This window comes from Lipotes vexillifer, unplaced genomic scaffold, assembly GCF_000442215.2.
Source record: "Lipotes vexillifer unplaced genomic scaffold, Lipotes_vexillifer_v1.1 scaffold533, whole genome shotgun sequence".
NCBI lineage: Eukaryota > Metazoa > Chordata > Mammalia > Artiodactyla > Lipotidae > Lipotes > Lipotes vexillifer.
Genome location: NW_006773553.1, coordinates 1,727,990 through 1,747,395, shown reverse-complemented (window position 1 = coordinate 1,747,395; position 19,406 = coordinate 1,727,990). Strand labels below are relative to the sequence as shown.

The following is a 19,406-nucleotide window of genomic DNA, read 5'->3' as shown; positions in this document are numbered from 1 at the left end:
AAAGAAACAGAAAAGATAATGACTGAAAACTTCCCTAATTTGCTGAAAAACATTAATCTACACATCCAGTAAGCTTGAAGAACTCCAAATAGGATAAATACAATGATATCCACACCCAGGCATATCATAGTAAAACTACTGAAAGACCAAGAGAAAATTTTGAAAACAGCCAGAGAAAAATGACTCATCACATACAAGGTAACCCTAATATGACATTTCATCAGACACAGAGGAGGCCAGAGGCAGTGAGATGACAGTTTCAAAGTGTTGAAAGGAAAAAAAAAATTGTCAACCAAGAATCTTATTATCTAGCAAAAGTATCTTTCAAGAAGGAAGATAAGATAAAGATATTCTCAGAAAAATTAAAAATGAATCATCGCTAACAGACCCGCCTTTAAGACACACCTTAAAGACACACTGGTTTTCAGGCTGAAAGCAACGAAACCCAGATAGAAATTCATACACACACACACACACACACACACACACACACACACACACGACACATACACACATAAACAGAAAGGAAGAGACAGAAAATGTGTACAGATAGTTTGTAATTATAGAAATTGATATAAATGCATATTTCATCTTCTTTCTTAACTGATTTACAAAGTAATCTTAAAATCAATGACCGAAATATAAGAGCCAAAATCATAAAACTCTTAGAAGAAAACACAGGGTAAATCTTCATGACATTGGATTTGGCAATGGGTTTTTATATATAACACCAAAAGCACAAACAACAAAAGAAAAATAGACAAATTGGACTCCATAAGAATTCAAAACTTCTGTGCATCAAATGACATCATTAAGAAAGTAAAAGGACAACCTACAGATGAGAGAAAATATTTGCAAATCATATATCTGATAAAGGTGTAGTATCCAAAGTATATTAAGAACTCTGACAACTCAACAACAAAAATACAAATAATCCAATTAAAAAAGGGGAGAAGAAAAAAAAAGGGGAGGGGGTTAAATCAACATTTCTCTGAAGAAGATATACAAATGGCCAATAAGCCCATGAAAAGATGCTCAAGATCATTAGTCATTGGGGAAACGCAAACCAAAACCACAATGAAATACCACTTCACACCCATTAGGATCTATTATTAATAAACAAACAAGCCAGAAAATAACAAGTGTTGGTAAGGATGTGGAGAAACTGAAAACCTTATGCACTGACAGTGGGAATACAGAATACTGCAGCCACTGTGATGTTTCTTCAAAATAGTAAATATAATATTAACATATGTCCCAGAAACTCCAGTTTTGAGTATATACTCAAAAGAATTGAAAGAAGACACTCAAAACAGGTATCTGTATACATACGTTCACAGCAGTATTATTCACAATAGCCAAAAGGTGGAAATAATCCACGTCATCAACAGACGAACGGACAAATAAAACATGGTATGTACACAAAATGGAATATTATCTGGCCATAAAAAGGAATTAAATTCTGACACTTTACAACCTGGGTGAACCTTGAATACCCTAGGCCAAGAAATAAGCCAGTCACAAAAGGACAGATGCCATATGATTCCACCTATATGGGGTATCTCGAGTCACTGAAGTTGTAGAGACAGAAAGTAGAATGGTGGCTGCGAGAGCCTGGGGAGAGGGGGACAGGGAATTAGTGTTTCATGGGGACAGAGTTTCAGTTTGGGAAGATCAAAAAGTTCTGGGGATGATGATGGTGGTGATGGTTGCACAACAATATAAATGTACTTAATGCCACTGAACTGTACACTGAAAAACAGTTAAAATGGTAAAGAGAGAAAATATTTGCACATCATATATCTGATAAAGATATGCTATGTATATCTTATCACAATAACAACTAATAAGTTAATTTTTTTAACTGAAATAAAATTGTAAATGGTGTGGGATGAATTAAAACTCGCAGACCATCACCGGGTCATGGGTCAAGGTTATGGGGTTCTCCCCTCTCTTCTGCCAAGGGGAGAATGGGCTACAGACAGGGTTCAGTCCCAAGTATAAGGTGGGGTCTGACCACCTGTTCCTTTACAAACAATTGTGCCCTTGTGGAATTAAGAAATCATCTGTAGCTCCCAGAAGGGGCTGATCCTATAGACATTAAAGCTCATAGCAATACTTTCACCCAGGGGAGGCGTGAGGGGTGCTGGGGAGGCTGATTTCCCCAGTGAGGTAGAGCCGGGGGCTAGCCTGCTGGCCCCGTGCCACGCCTGGCAGATGAGCCTGCCCTGAGCTAACGTGGCCCACCTGGGTGGCCTGGGGAGCTGCAGTGGTGGCTGTGGACCTTGGGGGCCTGCCCTGTGAGGAGCTGTGTCTGAGCCGTCCAGGGCTGTGGCCAGCACGGCCTGTCCTTCCCCACTGCCTGGACCATGTTGCCAGCTGCCCGGCTCTGCTCAGTCCACACCAGGGAAGATGTATGAGGACCACAGGTGCCGGGCCGGCTGAGTGTGGACAGTAGCGTTCCTGGCCAGCCATGGTCCTCTTAGGGGGCCTGAATTAGTTTGGTGTCCTGGGGAGACCGGCAAGTCTTGAGCTGTGGTTGGAATAATTTAGGACAAGGACAGGTAAGCGCCGTAACGGTCACCATCTCTTATCTTTTGTTACTCTGGGGCCTCTTCTCGTTATTCCTCGACAAGCCCCCTTTGAGACAGAACGTTCCTGTGTTTTGCATACGGGGAAACCAAGGCACAGAGAATGGCAGTGAGTGGACAGGGGGGCATAGCAGGTAAGTGGCAGAGGGGAACCCTGGCCACACCTCCTCCACAGGCCTGGCACTTGTGGGCGCGTCCACTGCCCGCTGCCCTTCAGCCAGTGCACCAGGAACACACGTGTAAGTGACCACGTTGGCATTTCACTGGCTGGAGGGAAGGAAGATGCAGACAGTGGGCAGCAGAGGAGGGCTGGTGGGAGGAAGAACCTGCTAGAGGATTGGGCATCAGGCAGGTGGTTTGGTGCAGCATCTAAGGAAGCCTGGCTTTGCTCTGGCTGGAGTGCTCCCAGAAAGCAGGGACAGTTTTACGATTGGGTGCTTTGTGGGTGACCTCATTTATGCCTTTTCTTAGATAAAATTATGAAGCAGTCTTGTCTTGTTTCATTTTATCCTGATCTCTGAGTAACCTCAGTAATCTCTGAGGTTGATTGTCTGTGAGGGTTTTTATGTCCTGCAGAACAAAACGGCCTGGCTGTGAGCCTCAGACAGCTTGTGGTCATACTGAGATCTAGCTATAAGTGTCAGATCAGTTCCAGATGTCAGGGGCTGCTTTTTTTTCCTCTCTCGGTTCCTCTTTTGGCCAAAGATGGGTGACATCAGGCAGCAGGACATTAATTCATGATGTCCAGATTTTTACCCTTGTCAAGATTCTGCTGATAAAGATCAGAAGCATGTATATTACACATACTCTCTGGTTGATTCAAGGTTAATCTCTTTTTTCTTTCTGTTGTAGGATGCATTGTTGAAACATCTGATGTGACAATGGCTGTGCAGTAGCATTTAAAACTCTGGACACACATGTATCACATCAAAGGAAAGCATCGACTAAATGAAAAGACAACCTACTGAATGGGAGAAAATATTTGCAAATGATGCGACAGACCAGGGGTTCATCTCCAAAATTTACGAACAGCTCACACAACTCAATATTGAAAAAACAAACAACCCAATTAAAAAAATGGACAGAAGACCTAAATACACATCTCTCCAAAGAAGATACACAGGTGGCCAACAGGCACATGAAAAGATGCTCAACATCACTAATTATTAGAGAAATGCAAATCAAAACTACAGTGAGGTGTCACCTCACACCAGTCAGAACAGCCGTCATTAAAAAGTGTACAAATAACGAATGCTGGAGGGGGTATGGAGAAAAGGGAGCCCTCTTGCACTGTTGGTGGGAATGTAAATTGTGCAGCCACTATGGAGGACAGTATGGAGGTTCCTTAAAAAACTAAAAATAGAGCTACCATATGATCCAGCAATCCCATCCCTGAATATACAACTGGAAGAAACAAAAATTCTAATTTGAAAAGATACACGCACCCCCAATGTTCACAGCAGCACTATTTACAATAGCCAATACATGGAAACAACCCAAGTGCCCATCAACAGATGACTGGCTTAAGAAGATGTGGTATGTATGTATGTATGTGTGTGTATATATACACACACACACACATACACACAATGGAATACTAGTCATAAAAAAGAATGAAATATTTCCATTTGCAGCAACATGGATGGACCTAGAGAATATTATACTTAGTGAAGCCAGAGAAAGACAAAAGCTATTTGATATCACTTACATGTGGAATCTAAAAAATAATACAAATGAATCTATATACAAAACAGAAACTGACTCACAGACGTAGAAAACAAACTTACGATTACCAAAGGTGGGGGGAGGGATAAAGTAGGATTATGAGAATAACAAACTACTATACATAAAATCAATAAGCAACAGGGATTTACTGTATAGCACAGGGAACTCTAATATCTTGTAATAATCTATAATTGAAAATAATCTGAAAAAATATATATTTAACTGAATCACTTTGCTATAAACCTGAAACTAACACAATATTGTAAATCAACTACACTTCAGTTGAAAAAAAATCTCTGGGCAGGACATGTAAACCAGCAGTAAAAAGGGCAATTAACACAAACAAAATGACTTTCAGTGCTTCCTATAGGTCTCAAAGCCAATAGGGCCCAGAATTTAGCTGGGTTTGCTTTAGACAGTCAGGTCCATTTCCTTCCAGGTTCGTCACACACTGTTCTGTCTGCCCTGTTGTACTTATGTAGGCATCACAAGCAGTATTCGCTACAGCAGGCTAAGAGCAAATCAAACGCTATCCCATCATCCGTGACTGCTGTAGCGAAAGCATTTAGTCTGTTGGTTCTTCAGAACACATGTAGCATCATTTATGACTTTCATGAAGGTTAGAGAAAAGTCAGAACCACTTTTTTCTAGTTGTTTTATTCCCTTCGTGGAAATTGTATTCTGTGGAGTATGCATGAAAAGGGAATCAATTATCCCTTCTGGAAGTTTTTTTAAAATGACTTGTATAAATTTTGTTTTAGAAGCTTCCAGATATTCTTTTTAGGACATATGATTGACTGGAGGGGTGGTTGTTTTAAGTGTCTGGATACCTCTAACAATTACTCAGAATACACAGGATAAGTTAGAATATCCACATGAGATATGACATCCCAGCAGAGCCTGGATTATATTGGGAGTATAAACAGCATTTATTATAATAGGAGTGAGTCCATTGGACTTGCGTGTTTTTAGATTTATCGTTTTCAGGCTTCACTGATACCAATATGGTATTTCAAATCGATCTTTTGCTTAGTGCCTCTGAGATTTTTCACCCAGCAATCTGATCTGGAACTTGTAGACTGACAATTATTGGCACTCACACAGGGTGAAAAGAATTCCAGCACGGAAAAACCTTGTAATATATGAGGCTGAATACTGTCTTCCCTGAAAGACTGTTGCATTTTTTCTGGAACACAGTTAAGCTACTAGGGATCAGTTTGATCCTTTTAAGCTATCTGTTCCCAGAAAACTCCACACTCTTTAAAGGAATTAAACAACATCTTGGACCCAAAGACATAAAAGTTACAGTGTCAAGCATCCAACTAAAAATCAATAGGCATGACTAAAAAAGGAAAGGAATTCGGAAATGTGCTACAACATGGATGAACCTTGAAAACATTATGCCCCATGAAATAAGCCAGTCACAAAAGGACAAATACTGGGCTTCCCTGGTGGCGCAGTAGTTAAGAATCCACCTGCCAATGCAGGGGACATGGGTTCGAGCCCTGGTCCGGGAAGATCCCACATGCCACGGAGCAACTAAGCCAGTGCGCCATAACTACTGAGCTTGCGCTCTAGAGCCCGTGAGCCACAACTACTGAGCCCACGTGCTGCAACTGCTGGGCCTGCATGCCTAGACCCCACGCTCCGCAACAAGAGAAGCCACCGCAATGAGAAGTCCGCGCACCTCAACAAAGAGTAGCCCCTGCTAAATAAATAAATAAAATTTAAAAATAAAAAATAAAAATTGTCCCTTGTTTCTCTGAATTTTTTTTTTATAATTTCATTTATTTATTTTTGGCTGGACTGGGTCTTCGTTGCCGTGCGCAGGCTTTCTCTAGTTGCGACGAGCAGGGGCTACTCTTTGTTGTGGCGCACGGGCTTCTCATTGCGGTGGCCTCTCTTGTTGCAGAGCACCGGCTCCAGGCACGCGGGCCCAGCAGTTGCAGCCCACAGGCTCTAGAGCGCAGGCTCAGTAGTTGTGGCACATGGGCTTAGTTGCTCCATGGCATGTGGGATCTTCCCAGACCAGGGCTCAAACCCGTGTCCCCTGCATTAGCAGGCAGACTCTTAACCACTGTACCACCAGGGAAGTCCCAAGGGACAATTTTTAAAAGGATCCTCATGCTGTCACACTCCCACATTTCCATAGTCAACAGGGGAGGTAAATTTGAGAGCGAGGTTTGGCCACCGTGGAGATTTGCACCAGGCCTTAGCGAGGCAAGTGAATTCGCTATACTGCTCACCCCTGTTGCCCATCCCTAACTCTGCAATATTTTATTTATTTATTTATTCATTCATTCATTCATTCATTCATGCACGCATGTGTACACACATGCATGCTGGGTCTTAGTTGTGGCACGCGGGATCGAGTTCCCCAACAAGGGATTGAACCCAGGCCCCCTGCATTGGGAGCACAGAGTCTTAACCACTGGACCACCAGGGAAGTCCCTCTGCAACTTTTCTGACTTGATTCTGTCGTCTGCAAACTTTTTCTTTGCTGCAGTGGACCTGTGTTTTTCATTTTTTCCTGTCCCTCTGAGTCCAAATTTTCATTTGCTTTTACCTGTGAAGGAGTCGCGTGTTTATAGCAAAACAGTGGACTCAAGGGTTTTTCAGAACTCCTACTATTTTGTCTCACCTTTTATAACAAATCTTAGGGAAATCTGTCCTAATGTCCGGAGGGATCTAAAATTATTCACGTGTAGGTGATTTGCTGGCAGCCTCAGAAGCTAAAGAGTAATGCAAATACTTTGGTTTGCTACATTCCCTCCCCCAGCAGAGAGAGGATTCTCAGACTGAGATCAAATACTCAGGGCAGTCACCGTGGAAGGCCACAGAGGGTTAGCATCTAGGAGGGGGCCAGCTTTGCAGATGAAATGACCTATGACAGAAAACTCAACTTAGATAATTTGGGGACTAGTAGGATGTTTTCCACGGTGGATTCCAGCTTTTACAAGAATAGGCGAAAAGCTCTGATGGAGCAACTGACTGATAACAGTCTAGACCCTCTGATTCCATTCCTAGAATCTGAAGGAGCTTCTGAACACCTGAAGTTGGCTGGAGTCTCTCGCCAGCTGTGAGGATTCCCAATTTTGAAAAAATATTCTGCGTGACCTGCCATGAAGACAAACGCAGCACTGCTAGCAGAATTTAACTCCGAAATCGGCATCAGACTCCAGGCCCTCAGCCTGCTTCCCGGTGCTTCTGGGTTTATCCTCAGAGCTGTGGTGGCAGTAGACACATGGGTTGAAAGGGCTCAAGCCCTCTTTGGGTCACTGGACTTGTCTGCATGTCCCACGTGCCCTGACAGCCCTCTTTCAAGTGCATGACACCCAGCACTGCAGGCGTGCCGCCCACTAGCTGTGGACAAATATCATTATCCAGCCCCGATGCTCTCTAACCAGACCCTGGTCAGCAGCCAGGCAGGCGACACAATGGCAACCAAGGAAGACGATAGGCCTCGTCTGACTCACCTGACGATGCTGTTCCAAGTTCAGACTTGATCACATCCCCAGCTGGGTCAGGTGTCGGGATGAAAATGGCTGAGTTAAGACTTCTGTGAGGTGGTGGGTGGCCAGGAACTCTCAGAAGCTTATGTTTTGCCTGGAATTAAATCAGCAGAAGCCGAATTAACTATTAGCAGTCACTGGGGCCACCATTCTCAATTCAAGACTTAAAGCAGGGAGGCTCCCCTGGTGGCGCAGTGGGTAAGACTCTGTGCTCCCAGTGCAGGGGGGCCGGGTTCGATCCCTGGTCAGGGAACTAGATCCCACATGCATGCCGCAACTAAGAGTTCGCATGCCACAACTAAGGAGCCCTGGAGCCGCAACTAAGGAGGCCACGTGCTGCAACTAAGGAGCCGGCAAGCCACAACTAAGGAGCCCGCCTGCTGCAACTAAGACCTGGTGCAACCAAATAAATCATAAATAAATAATAAAAATAAATATTAAAAAAAAGATTTAAAGCAAATCTACAGACAGTAATTATATGTAAACATCTGTTTAGGGCCTGTTTTGCAACAGGGAAAATTTGGGAAAACAGGGCATTCTCGACCGTGGTGGGAACTAAAATATCTCACAGAAAACTAAGCGCTGAGTTGTTCGGGGCTTCACAGCTCGTGTATCAGCAGGTGTGGCAGCATCCACGTGAGGCTTATGACGGTTTCTAGGGGAAGCTGTTTTGCTGACGCAGTTACAGAAGCCCCTGCTGAATCGTGGACATTCCCCCTTGTAATTCAAGAGGTAACTGCTGTTCGTTTTCAAAAATACGCTTCATGTAAGGAAATGGACGAATGCATTGAGAAAGGGGTCAAAATAAAAGTGACCAAACTCTGGTTATCAGCCAACAAAACAACTGCTGTGCCACACCTCCCATCTGCCTGGTGAGATGTGTCATAACAGAATCACGTGAGTCCGTCGTCCTAGAGGAACTTGACAGTCCCCACGCTCTTACCAAACAGATGACAGTGTCTGCCACGTACCAGAGACGTGCTGCTTGTCAGGCTGCTGCCAGGAAAGCACAGGACGTTTCCTGGACCAGCTTCGTCAGGCAGTGGATTCCATAGAATCAAGGCCTGTGGAAGGTGAGAGGTTTCATCGCGCGGTTTGCAGGATGTCCAGTTGGCTGATGTCCACCATCGTTCATGAATCGTGCTGCGTACGCCCTGTCCCCTTGGCCCTCCAAGGTGGAGCAGATGAGCCCAACTCTGGAAGCTTCGTCCTGCCATCTCCCGGGTGGGACCGGCCTGGAGCGTCCTTCCCAGCACCACTGCCCCCTCTGAACATACAAGCTGGAGTTTGGCGGGCCTGTGACCTTGGATCTGAGACCATATCCCGTGGGCACAGGACGCTTGTGCCGGCTCCTCTCATAACCAGGTCCAATGCCAAAAAGGGCTGCTCTCCCTGAAAACCCCGAGACCTCAGGTCGCAGGACCTGGAGGGACCGTCCAGAGGAAGTTTCACATGCACTCGGGTGCTGTCACTCCTGGGAGGGACCCTTTCACGTGCCTTGACCTGGCTCCCCACAGGAGAGAAAAACCCAGCTGGATCCGTGCTTCTGAGGTGAAGGAGGTTCCCACAAGGACTGGACTCAAGTTTCCTCGAATGACTGACATTGCTCTGAACTCAACAGAGAAGAGCTTTTCCAGGGGAGTTCTCACTGCAGGGAGCCCCACCATCCTGTTCACAGCAGCGATGCCTCAGCTGCTCCAAGACTCTTAATTCACTGGCCACAAACCTGTTGTCACACTTGTTGCTTCTCCTCTGTCCCAGTGATGGTCTCCTCAGTTTTCCCAAATAGACATGGTCTGGGCGCAGAAGTCCAACAATCCAATTATCCACAAAGCTGGAGGACATCGAGGTAGGGGTAGGAGGCTTGCAGTGGAGGTGAGATCGGGCTCAACTCCAAACATAGCAAGGAAAAGGGGGAGCAGGGTGGAGGTGGTCAGTGGACAGAAAATGATTAAGAGGAAACACCAGGGAACAGGGGGGATCCTGGCTGAACCAAGCTCACTGGATTCTTGCTGAAGTTTGGCCAGGGTGATGGGACATCGCCTGGGGGGTGGGGGGAGGAACCTGATCAGACATCCGGGGTGATCAGATACCAAGAGAGGGGATTCCGGCTAAACTGACTTATGCTAAAACTGGACAACGCAGAGAGGAACACAGAAGCCGAAAAGTCAGGGCCTGGTTGAGAAGAGTTCAGAAGATCCTGGGTTTGGTCAAGGAGAGGATCCTTGTCAACACTCAAACCCCAAATGTGATACCCAATGTCTGAGGCTAAGAGCCTTTATAAGTGGAATCGTGTCCCCCCTGGGCCTGCCCTCTATGGAATCTTTTTATTAAGGGGTCTGTTTGGGGCCATCCAAGGACAAAAAGAGACGTGTTAGAGCCAATCCTTGGAGGAACAGGACAGGCAAGTTCTAGCTGATGCTTTTTTTTTGGCTGCACCATACGGCTTGCAGGATATTAATTCCCTGACCAGGGATTGAACCTGCACTACACCCTCGGCAGTGAGAGCACCAGGTCTTAACCACTGGACCGCCAGGGAAGTCCCTAGCTGATGCTTTGTTTTGTTTTTTTTTGTTTTTGTTTTTTGTGGTACGCGGGCCTCTCACTGTTGTGGCCTCTCCCGTTGCGGAGCACAGCCTCCGGACGGGCAGGCTCAGTGGCCATGGTTCACGGGCCCAGCAGCTCCGCGGCATGTGGGATCTTCCCGGACCGGGGCACGAACCGGTGTCCCCTGCACCGGCAGGCGGACTCCCAACCACTGCGCCACCAGGGAAGCCCTCACAAGGTGCTGTGATACTAGATAACAGCCATGGGTGCCTTTGGCTTTTGTGTCTGGGAAATATTATGTAGGATGGTGGAACAGTTACGCAAGGGCCTAAGTTATCACGTGTGAGGCTACTCGTGTGAGTGGAGGGAACTCAGGACAGATGCATTGGGTCTTACAAGAAAAACTCTTAGAACGTTTGATTGTTGGGCCCTGGAGATACTCTGTCCCTTAGGCTAAGACTGGGTGAGTCTTTGTGGGCAACAAAATGACACTTCAACTGTTCATCATGTGAAAGTGCAAGCAGCAAAGTGAACACACTTTGTAAAATTAATGTATGGCAGAAGGGGAATTTTTGCACGTTGCTTGTCAGTGGGGTTTGGGACACACTGCCCCAAAATTTGATGCCTTGGTATGCTGATTTTTTTTTTTTTTTTTTTTTGGCTGTGCTGTATGGCTTATGGGAACTTAGTTCCCCAGCCGAGGATCGAACCTGCGCCCCCTGCAGTGGCAGCTCGGAGTCCTAACCACTGGACCGCCAGGGAAGTCCCTGAATATTTTAAGCTGAAGGAATTTGAGAAATGGGAGGTTCAGGAAGAACTTTCTGACCTTCCCCTGAAACCAGGCATAAAACTGTCACGTGAGAGGTGCCCCCCCCCCCCATACCCGGAGGAAAGAAGCATCTCTATCTCCAAGGATGGAGGGAAGAGGGGAGAAAACTGCATGGTCAGGCCTTGCCAAGCTCCACCGTTCACTCCACGTAGCTCATACCCTTCCTGTTCTAGAACATTTCCCCACGACTTCCCACTTGTTATCAAGCCCAGCGTGAAAACGCGCAGGTGAGACCACCTCTTCAGGCCTTCATTTCCTTCCAAGGCTCCCATGTCACAGACAACTTACATTAAATAAATCTGTGTGCTTTTCTCTTGTTAATCTGGCTTTTGTTACATGGGCCCCAGCTGAGAGTTTAGACGAGCATGTTAAAAAACAAAATTCAACTGAGTAAATTTCAAAGATCTTATTGGCTCTATTCAATGATTCATGGATCGGACAGCATCCCATCTAGCACGCAGAGAGGAGCTCCGAGGAACTGTACAAAGTGAAAGACTTTTACAGGCAGAAGGAGCGGGAACAGGAAGTTGTACTTGGCAGAAAAGCAGGTTGGTTACTGCAAGGTCACTTCCCTTTAGGGGATGCAGGGGTCCACCAGGCAGATGACCTCACTGGTGCTGATCTGGGGATTCCTGATTCCCTGGTTTAAGATCCTATTTCTGCGAGAGGCTGAAACTGTAATTAAGTGAAGTTTGGTGACATGGGGCTCAGCATCGGTGACTCCATCTGGGGGACCGTTGTCTTTGACATTGGTATGCATTTAAAGATTTCTCCCCACATCACGATTGTACTGAATTTTCTAATTCATCCCATTGTATTCTGATAATTCTTTACTATAGAATCACTGAATATTTCAATGGCTGCAAAATACTAAGAGAAAGGTAGAAACAGCAATGGAGATCATTAGAAATTGTAGTGTTACTGTTACCAACCCAGGTCCTTGGACTCTTTTTAATCAGTAGGTTAATTTTTTAAAGTCCTACTAAGTATCCCAAGGCTGGAGTCTCAGGCAACGTGGACTGTGTTTGTATTTCAAGGCTTGAGTGCTTGACCTGTGCCCGGCAGAGATTCGCAGAAGCGGCTGGACAGACAAAACCACATAAAACATAGATCCTCTAAAACTCACTTTAAAGTTCAACGTGTACCAACGACAGAAACTTAAAAGACTCAGACAAGAAACAAAGAAATGGTGTCACCACGAGGTGGCCTCCTGTCAGCTGGAGTTGGGAACAGAGAACAGAAAAGTACTCGGGGGAGGGGGGGGAGCTGTGACAAAGGTGACCTAACAGGAAGTCTCCAAGATGAAACGGACGGGAGTGTAGGTATGAGGACCAAGGGAGAGGGAACGAGAGGAGGGACAGAAAACACTGAAAAAGAGAGAGAGACAGAGGTTGCCTTTCAACCTGCCCCTGCGGGTGTCTATTCAGGCACCAGTCAACCTGCATCCAGAAACCGCCAAGCACCCTGTCCACTGCCCCCTGGGGTGCCCCAGCCCCGAAACCAGCCAGCTGCACATCTCCCACCTGTGTGTCACCCGTCAAGGTGACTGCTGCCAGCCAGAGGGAGCAGGCCTCACAGCTGAGAGGAGGGATGCTGCAGCTGCCCAACGTCCACTCCCTCGGAAGGAGAGGAGAGATCAGGAGAGGGAAAGGACCAAGGGGAGGCGGAAGCAATGCCTGAGCAAGGGTGCCGAGACCCTCGGGGTGACGATGGCAGACTTACCAAACGCGGAGAAGCTGAAGCAAGAGGTCTAGGCCGCTTGGAAGCTGCGTTTGGTGGTCCCGGAGGGGCCTACATCCTCTCCTGGGGGGGGCTGTAAAAGGCCCCAAGGACTTCCCGCCAGAGTCATCACAAAGTGTAATACTGACCCGGGTCCCTGGACTCTTTAATCAATAGAAATTGATAAGCGGCCAGACGAGGAACTCAAACAAGGCTTTACTGGGGCTTGTGCTGCAGCAGGAGGGAAGATGACCTCACTGGTGCTGATCTGGGGATTCCTGATTCCCTGGTTTAAGATCCTATTTCTGCGAGAGGCTGAAACTGTAATTAAGTGAAGTTTGGTGACATGGGGCTCAGCATCGGTGACTCCATCTGGGGGACCGTTGTCTTTGACATTGGTATGCATTTAAAGATTTCTCCCCACATCACGATTGTACTGAATTTTCTAATTCATCCCATTGTATTCTGATAATTCTTTACTATAGAATCACTGAATATTTCAATGGCTGCAAAATACTAAGAGAAAGGTAGAAACAGCAATGGAGATCATTAGAAATTGTAGTGTTACTGTTACCAACCCAGGTCCTTGGACTCTTTTTAATCAGTAGGTTAATTTTTTAAAGTCCTACTAAGTATCCCAAGGCTGGAGTCTCAGGCAACGTGGACTGTGTTTGTATTTCAAGGCTTGAGTGCTTGACCTGTGCCCGGCAGAGATTCGCAGAAGCGGCTGGACAGACAAAACCACATAAAACATAGATCCTCTAAAACTCACTTTAAAGTTCAACGTGTACCAACGACAGAAACTTAAAAGACTCAGACAAGAAACAAAGAAATGGTGTCACCACGAGGTGGCCTCCTGTCAGCTGGAGTTGGGAACAGAGAACAGAAAAGTACTCGGGGGAGGGGGGGGAGCTGTGACAAAGGTGACCTAACAGGAAGTCTCCAAGATGAAACGGACGGGAGTGTAGGTATGAGGACCAAGGGAGAGGGAACGAGAGGAGGGACAGAAAACACTGAAAAAGAGAGAGAGACAGAGGTTGCCTTTCAACCTGCCCCTGCGGGTGTCTATTCAGGCACCAGTCAACCTGCATCCAGAAACCGCCAAGCACCCTGTCCACTGCCCCCTGGGGTGCCCCAGCCCCGAAACCAGCCAGCTGCACATCTCCCACCTGTGTGTCACCCGTCAAGGTGACTGCTGCCAGCCAGAGGGAGCAGGCCTCACAGCTGAGAGGAGGGATGCTGCAGCTGCCCAACGTCCACTCCCTCGGAAGGAGAGGAGAGATCAGGAGAGGGAAAGGACCAAGGGGAGGCGGAAGCAATGCCTGAGCAAGGGTGCCGAGACCCTCGGGGTGACGATGGCAGACTTACCAAACGCGGAGAAGCTGAAGCAAGAGGTCTAGGCCGCTTGGAAGCTGCGTTTGGTGGTCCCGGAGGGGCCTACATCCTCTCCTGGGGGGGGCTGTAAAAGGCCCCAAGGACTTCCCGCCAGAGTCATCACAAAGTGTAATACTGACCCGGGTCCCTGGACTCTTTAATCAATAGAAATTGATAAGCGGCCAGACGAGGAACTCAAACAAGGCTTTACTGGGGCTTGTGCTGCAGCAGGAGGGACTGGGAACAAGTAACAGGCGCTGCTCCCTAGGTGAGCGGGCAGGTCCCTTAAATGGGGTGGGGGGCGGGGGCGGGCTGATGGGAGGGGCTGGAGAGGCGGCTCAGGTGGTCTGCCCACCCCGCTGCTGGTGCCGTGTGCAGGGGGCAGGCGCAGTTCCCTGCTTTTGCTCCCGGCACCTCAGCACTGGCAGTTGGTTTGTGGCCTTTCTGTATCTTATTGCTCAGAATTGCCCCCAGCTGAGCATGCACACAGTTATTTTTAGTCCGGTGTAGATCCTCTGTATCTGCTGCTCGAGGAGCCGTTATCCAGGTGCAAGCTCTCCAGTAGAGTCCCAGGTCTCAGCCTATCACACTACTATAAAATAGCAACAAGGGCTTCCCTGTTGGCGCAGTGGTCAGGAATCAACCTGCCAATGCAGGGCACACGGGTTCAAGCCCTGGTCCAGGAAGACCCCACATGCTGCGGAGCAACTAAGCCCGTGCGCCACAACTACTGAGCCTGCGCTCTAGAACCTGTGAGCCACAACTACTGAGCCCACATGCCACAACTACTGAACCCCGTGCGCCTAGAGCCCGTGCTCCACAAGAGAAGCCACTGCAATGAGAAGCCCGTGCACCACAACGAAGAGTAGCGCCTGCTCGACGCAGCTAGAGAAAGCCCACGCGCAGCAACGACGACCCAGCACAGCCAAAAACAAACAAACAAATAAATAAATTTATAAAATAGCAACAAAAGGGAGAATTGTGAGGGTAAATAAAAATAAGATTGAACTTTCCCTTGTTATTAAAAGGAAAGAGGTCTTTTCTCCCCCCTCCTTTCTCTTAGGACTTTTCCTAGAGAAAACTATTTGTAAATTCTCCCTCTGTCAGGGGCTGCTGTAACAAAATCCACAGATGGGGCAGCTTGTAAACAACAACATTTACTTCTCATGGTTCAGGAGGTTGGAAGTCCAAGATTATGGGGCCAGCAGACACGCTATAGTGGCTGGTGAGGGCCCACTTTCTGGTGCATGGCCGGCTGGGTCCTCACACATGGAAGAGGGTAGTGGTCTCTGCAGGGTCTCTAATCTCTAACAAGGGCACTAATCCCATACACAAGGGCTGTACCCTCAAGACCTAATTATCTCCCAAAGGTCCCACCCCCTAGTCCCATCACATTGGGCGCTAGGATTTCGACATATGAACTGGGGCATGGGGTTGGGGGGGAAGGGGGCAGGGGTGATACACTTCAGCCCACGGCGGGGCTAAGGATGCAGCTTCCCTTGCGTCGTGTCACTGCCATTTTCAGTGTCACGGAGGCCTCAGAAGCAGGAACCGCAAGCTAAGTCACCAGATCTCCAACCCGGACCTTGGAGTTGGTGACCTTAGCCAGAGAGGAGAGCCACCAGCCGGGCTGCAAGGCCTCGGCACAGTCACCTGGGCTCTTGTGAACCTACAGAACCAGGGTGGGAAGCATCAGGTTTGGGACCCAGAGGCCTGTTCTCGGGATCTGGGAGGCTGTGGGGTGAAGGCTCACCTGAGCAAGGAAGTTGGCACCAGAGACCGTGTGTTCAAGTCCCGGCTCACCCCTGACTAGTTTTTTCCAATGGAGACACATCATTTCTCTGAGTTTCTGTTAAAAACGGATACTCGATGTACTGCACGGGGTGGTTTCCAGGCTTTAGGGAGATGCTGTTTGGGAAGATGCTTTGAGAGCTATAAGGCACAAGACAAGTACTACTTAATATGACTCATCTGGCCTCTGTGGCGCACTCGCCCGCCGGGCCGGTCTCCCCTTCTGTCCAAAGAGCAGGGGAAGCAACGCACTGCAGTCCCTTCCAGCGCTGGCAGGGCGTGGGGTGCGGGCTCTAGCTAGACAGCACCCTCCCGCCCCCCCCGACTCCGCTGAGGCTCCGCCACATTCCTGAGCCTGCCAGCCCCAAAGTCTGGGAGCATCTATGGCTCATGTGTCTGCCAGATGGCAAGGGAACAACCCAGAGAGATGCTTCCAGAAAACCTTTCTTGACAAACGCACAAAGTCTGGGCCCTGTCCCCACCTCTAACCCCAACCCCAGAAGTTCAACAGTCACCCTCAGTCCTCCGTCTCCACCCCACCCGTCCCCAGCCTGGCTCTGGGATTTCTCTGCGTCGTTATTTTGTCCCCAGCTTGCGGCTTCTACTGTGGACCTGTGTGTCCCAGACCACGTCCTTCTGCCTCTGTCTCCCAACATGGAGGGGAGCGTCTCAGTTTCAGCACAACTGACCCTGCGGGGGACACCATCTGGGGGATCAGGAGTTCGAGGCTCCCCTTCTGCCATCACACAGCTGGGGAGCATCAGCTGAGACTTCCCCTCCCTGGGTTTGCATCTGTAATGCTGAGACGGTGACCTGGGGTGCTTGCCCGGCTGCTAGCCCGTCGGACTGGTCCAGGCTCCTCCTGCTTTCAGCTCCCCAGCCACTCCCCATCAACCTCCACCCTCTCCTTCTGCTGGGACAGATGCCAGGTGGCAACCTCTCACAGGGTCAGCTGAGGCAGGAGAGACCAGGGGAGCAGGACCCCAAGTCCTAGTGGACAAGCCTGCACAGATAGCCAGGCCCTCAGCCTCTGGCCTGAGCCCTCCTGCCCTCGGATCCCACATCTCTGGAATTTCGGTCCCTCCTCCTGTCCACAGGTCCCCGTCATGGAGCGCCTTGGCTCCCTGCCCCTGTCCCCAAAGCCCCACGTAGGCTGATTCAGGAGATGTTTCAATAATTTACTGGGACGGTGACACTCAAGCACACACATTTTATTTTTCGTATGATGCGCCCATTAATCCTTTGCAGTTTAATAGCCTAGAAGCCTTCCTTGTGGGGCTTTCCTGTCCTCTTGGGGGCTGCATCCAGGTCTCCTGCTAACATGGACGGAGGTGTCTCCCCTAGGCTGAGGGGGGCGGGCATGTTCCATGGATGTGTCCCCCCAGGACTTTCATAGAATCTGCTATGAGGGCTGTCAATGTAGCTCAGAATGCAACTACAGGTGTTTTTCTTTGGCTTTTGACCCGTTGCTGGGATGGCATTCCACAAAGAACGTGGGCACTGACCGGGCTGGACAAAGGGCACAACCACGAGGGACACGTAAGGGAACCCCATTCCTGGTGCACATGTGGGATCCCCAGGGCTGTGGGAGAAGGGGGTGGCCCCCATCCTGCTGGGGTAGCTTTGGAAAGAGTCTTCACTCGGGGGGGTAGGCCACCGGGCACCACCCGGACTCCTTGGCTTTGCCCGGTGGCCCCTCCTGTTCCTTCCCCAGCCTCTATTCAGGGGTCCCAATCTTGAACACCTAGGTCACCCGTCCTGGGGCTGCTCCAGTCTCTGAAGGGGAGACTTCCAGAATGGCGCCCGCTCAGCCCCCCCACCATCCCGGGAAATAAGCCAGGGCGGGGAGGGTGGGCCACAATCTTGGCGAGAGACCCCGGGGCCCAGTTTATCTGGAAAGAGAGGCAGGTTAGCAGTCGTCTGCAACAGAAACAGCCCCAGACTCTGTTCAGGCTCACACTCTGCCGCCGACCCTGAGGCCTCCTCGATTCTCGGTCACCGGTCACCACCCAGATGGGGCGTTCGGCCAGGGTGGTGTGGCACACAGGGGCCCTTGGAACAGCGGCCCCCATCCCTCCCGTCCCCCCGGCAGCTCTCCTTCCCTGGAGCATCTGGCGGGCGGTCACTCCTCCTGCAGCAGGGGCGCCCGGTCCCCCTCCTGCACTCTCTCGTCCTCCTCCCTCTCCATGCAGCCCACCGTGGCCGCCAACCCGGCACCCACGCCTCCCCCGACCACAGCTGCCCCCGTGGCCCCCACTGCAGCTCCTGCGGCCACCATCCCAGCTTCTGCGGCCAGCGCCGCGGCGGCCATGCCGGCGCCCACCACGCCCCCCGCCAGGCCCATGAGCCCCGCGCCCACGGCGCCGCCCACAGCGGCCAGGTGGCCGCAGAAGCGCACGGTGTAGGAGTCCATGAAGGCCTTGGCCTCGGCCTGCAGCTCGGCCTCCAGGGCCTCTAAGGTCTGCTCCCTCCCCGTGCATAGCAAGGCCGCCCCGTGCCGAGCCAGGAGCGCGTCCTTCTGGGTCGACAGGAGGTTCCGCATGGTGTCTGGCAGCACCCGGAGCGCAGAGAATATGCGCTTGGTGGCCACGTCCTGTGATGGACGAGAAAGAAGGGGCCCTGACCTGGAGCCCCGGTGCCTCCCACCGGACGCCGGCCCCCCGCTGCCCAAAGACTGGTCCCTCTCCTGCAGGACGCCTGGCCTCCCGGAGCCCGAGGCTCACCTGCTGCCGCAAGTACTCCTCAAACTCCTTCTTGGCAGCTTCCACCGTCCGAAGGTCGTGCAGCTGGGCAGCCATCTGTCCACGGCAAAACCCGACTGCCTCCCTCCTTTCCCCCGCTGGGCGCTGCCGGATCCCCCGCTCCATCTCGGGGAACCCGGCTCGCTTCCCACCCGTGTCCACCCCGTAGCCCCATACCTCATCCGGAGAGGCGCACCCAGGCCCCGTCCTGCCCATCCAGCCCGAGAGGTTCTGCGGAGACAGCGTCGGGGGGTCAGGGGGCGAGGGGGCCAGCGGGTCTCCTGGGGCTCCGGGGAGCTTTCACACCTTGATTTCCTGAGCCAGCTGCTGCCCTGTGAGCAGGCGCTTGTCCCCCCGGGCCGCGGGGCGCCCCTCGCTCCAATAGCCCTGGCAGCGGCTCTTGGCATGCAGGGGGGCCGCGCTCAGCACATCAGCCACGTAGGCGCGGAGGTGGCCAGCATCATCATCTGTGTCTGAGGAAGAGAGTCCTCATGCAGGGGTGCTGGTAAGCAGGACCGGCTTCAGGAAGAGAAAGGGGTGTCGGGAGAGGAGGAGGGGGAGGAGGGGAGGACGAGGG

At 50.1% G+C, this 19,406-nt stretch overlaps 1 protein-coding gene across 1 annotated transcript in view; it reads right to left on the bottom strand.

The window, feature by feature from the left end:
- Positions 1–18,210: 18,210 nt before the first annotated feature.
- The window catches only part of RNF112 (ring finger protein 112), a 4,497-nt gene continuing 3,301 nt past the window's right edge, over positions 18,211–19,406 (bottom strand). The window contains exons 11-14 of the mRNA XM_007448413.1: positions 19,136–19,302; positions 19,007–19,060; positions 18,812–18,886; positions 18,211–18,681 (exon numbers count right to left, since the gene is read on the bottom strand). Coding sequence (XP_007448475.1) covers positions 18,211–18,681; positions 18,812–18,886; positions 19,007–19,060; positions 19,136–19,302 — 767 coding nt within the window. The remainder of the gene's footprint in view (positions 18,682–18,811; positions 18,887–19,006; positions 19,061–19,135; positions 19,303–19,406) is intronic.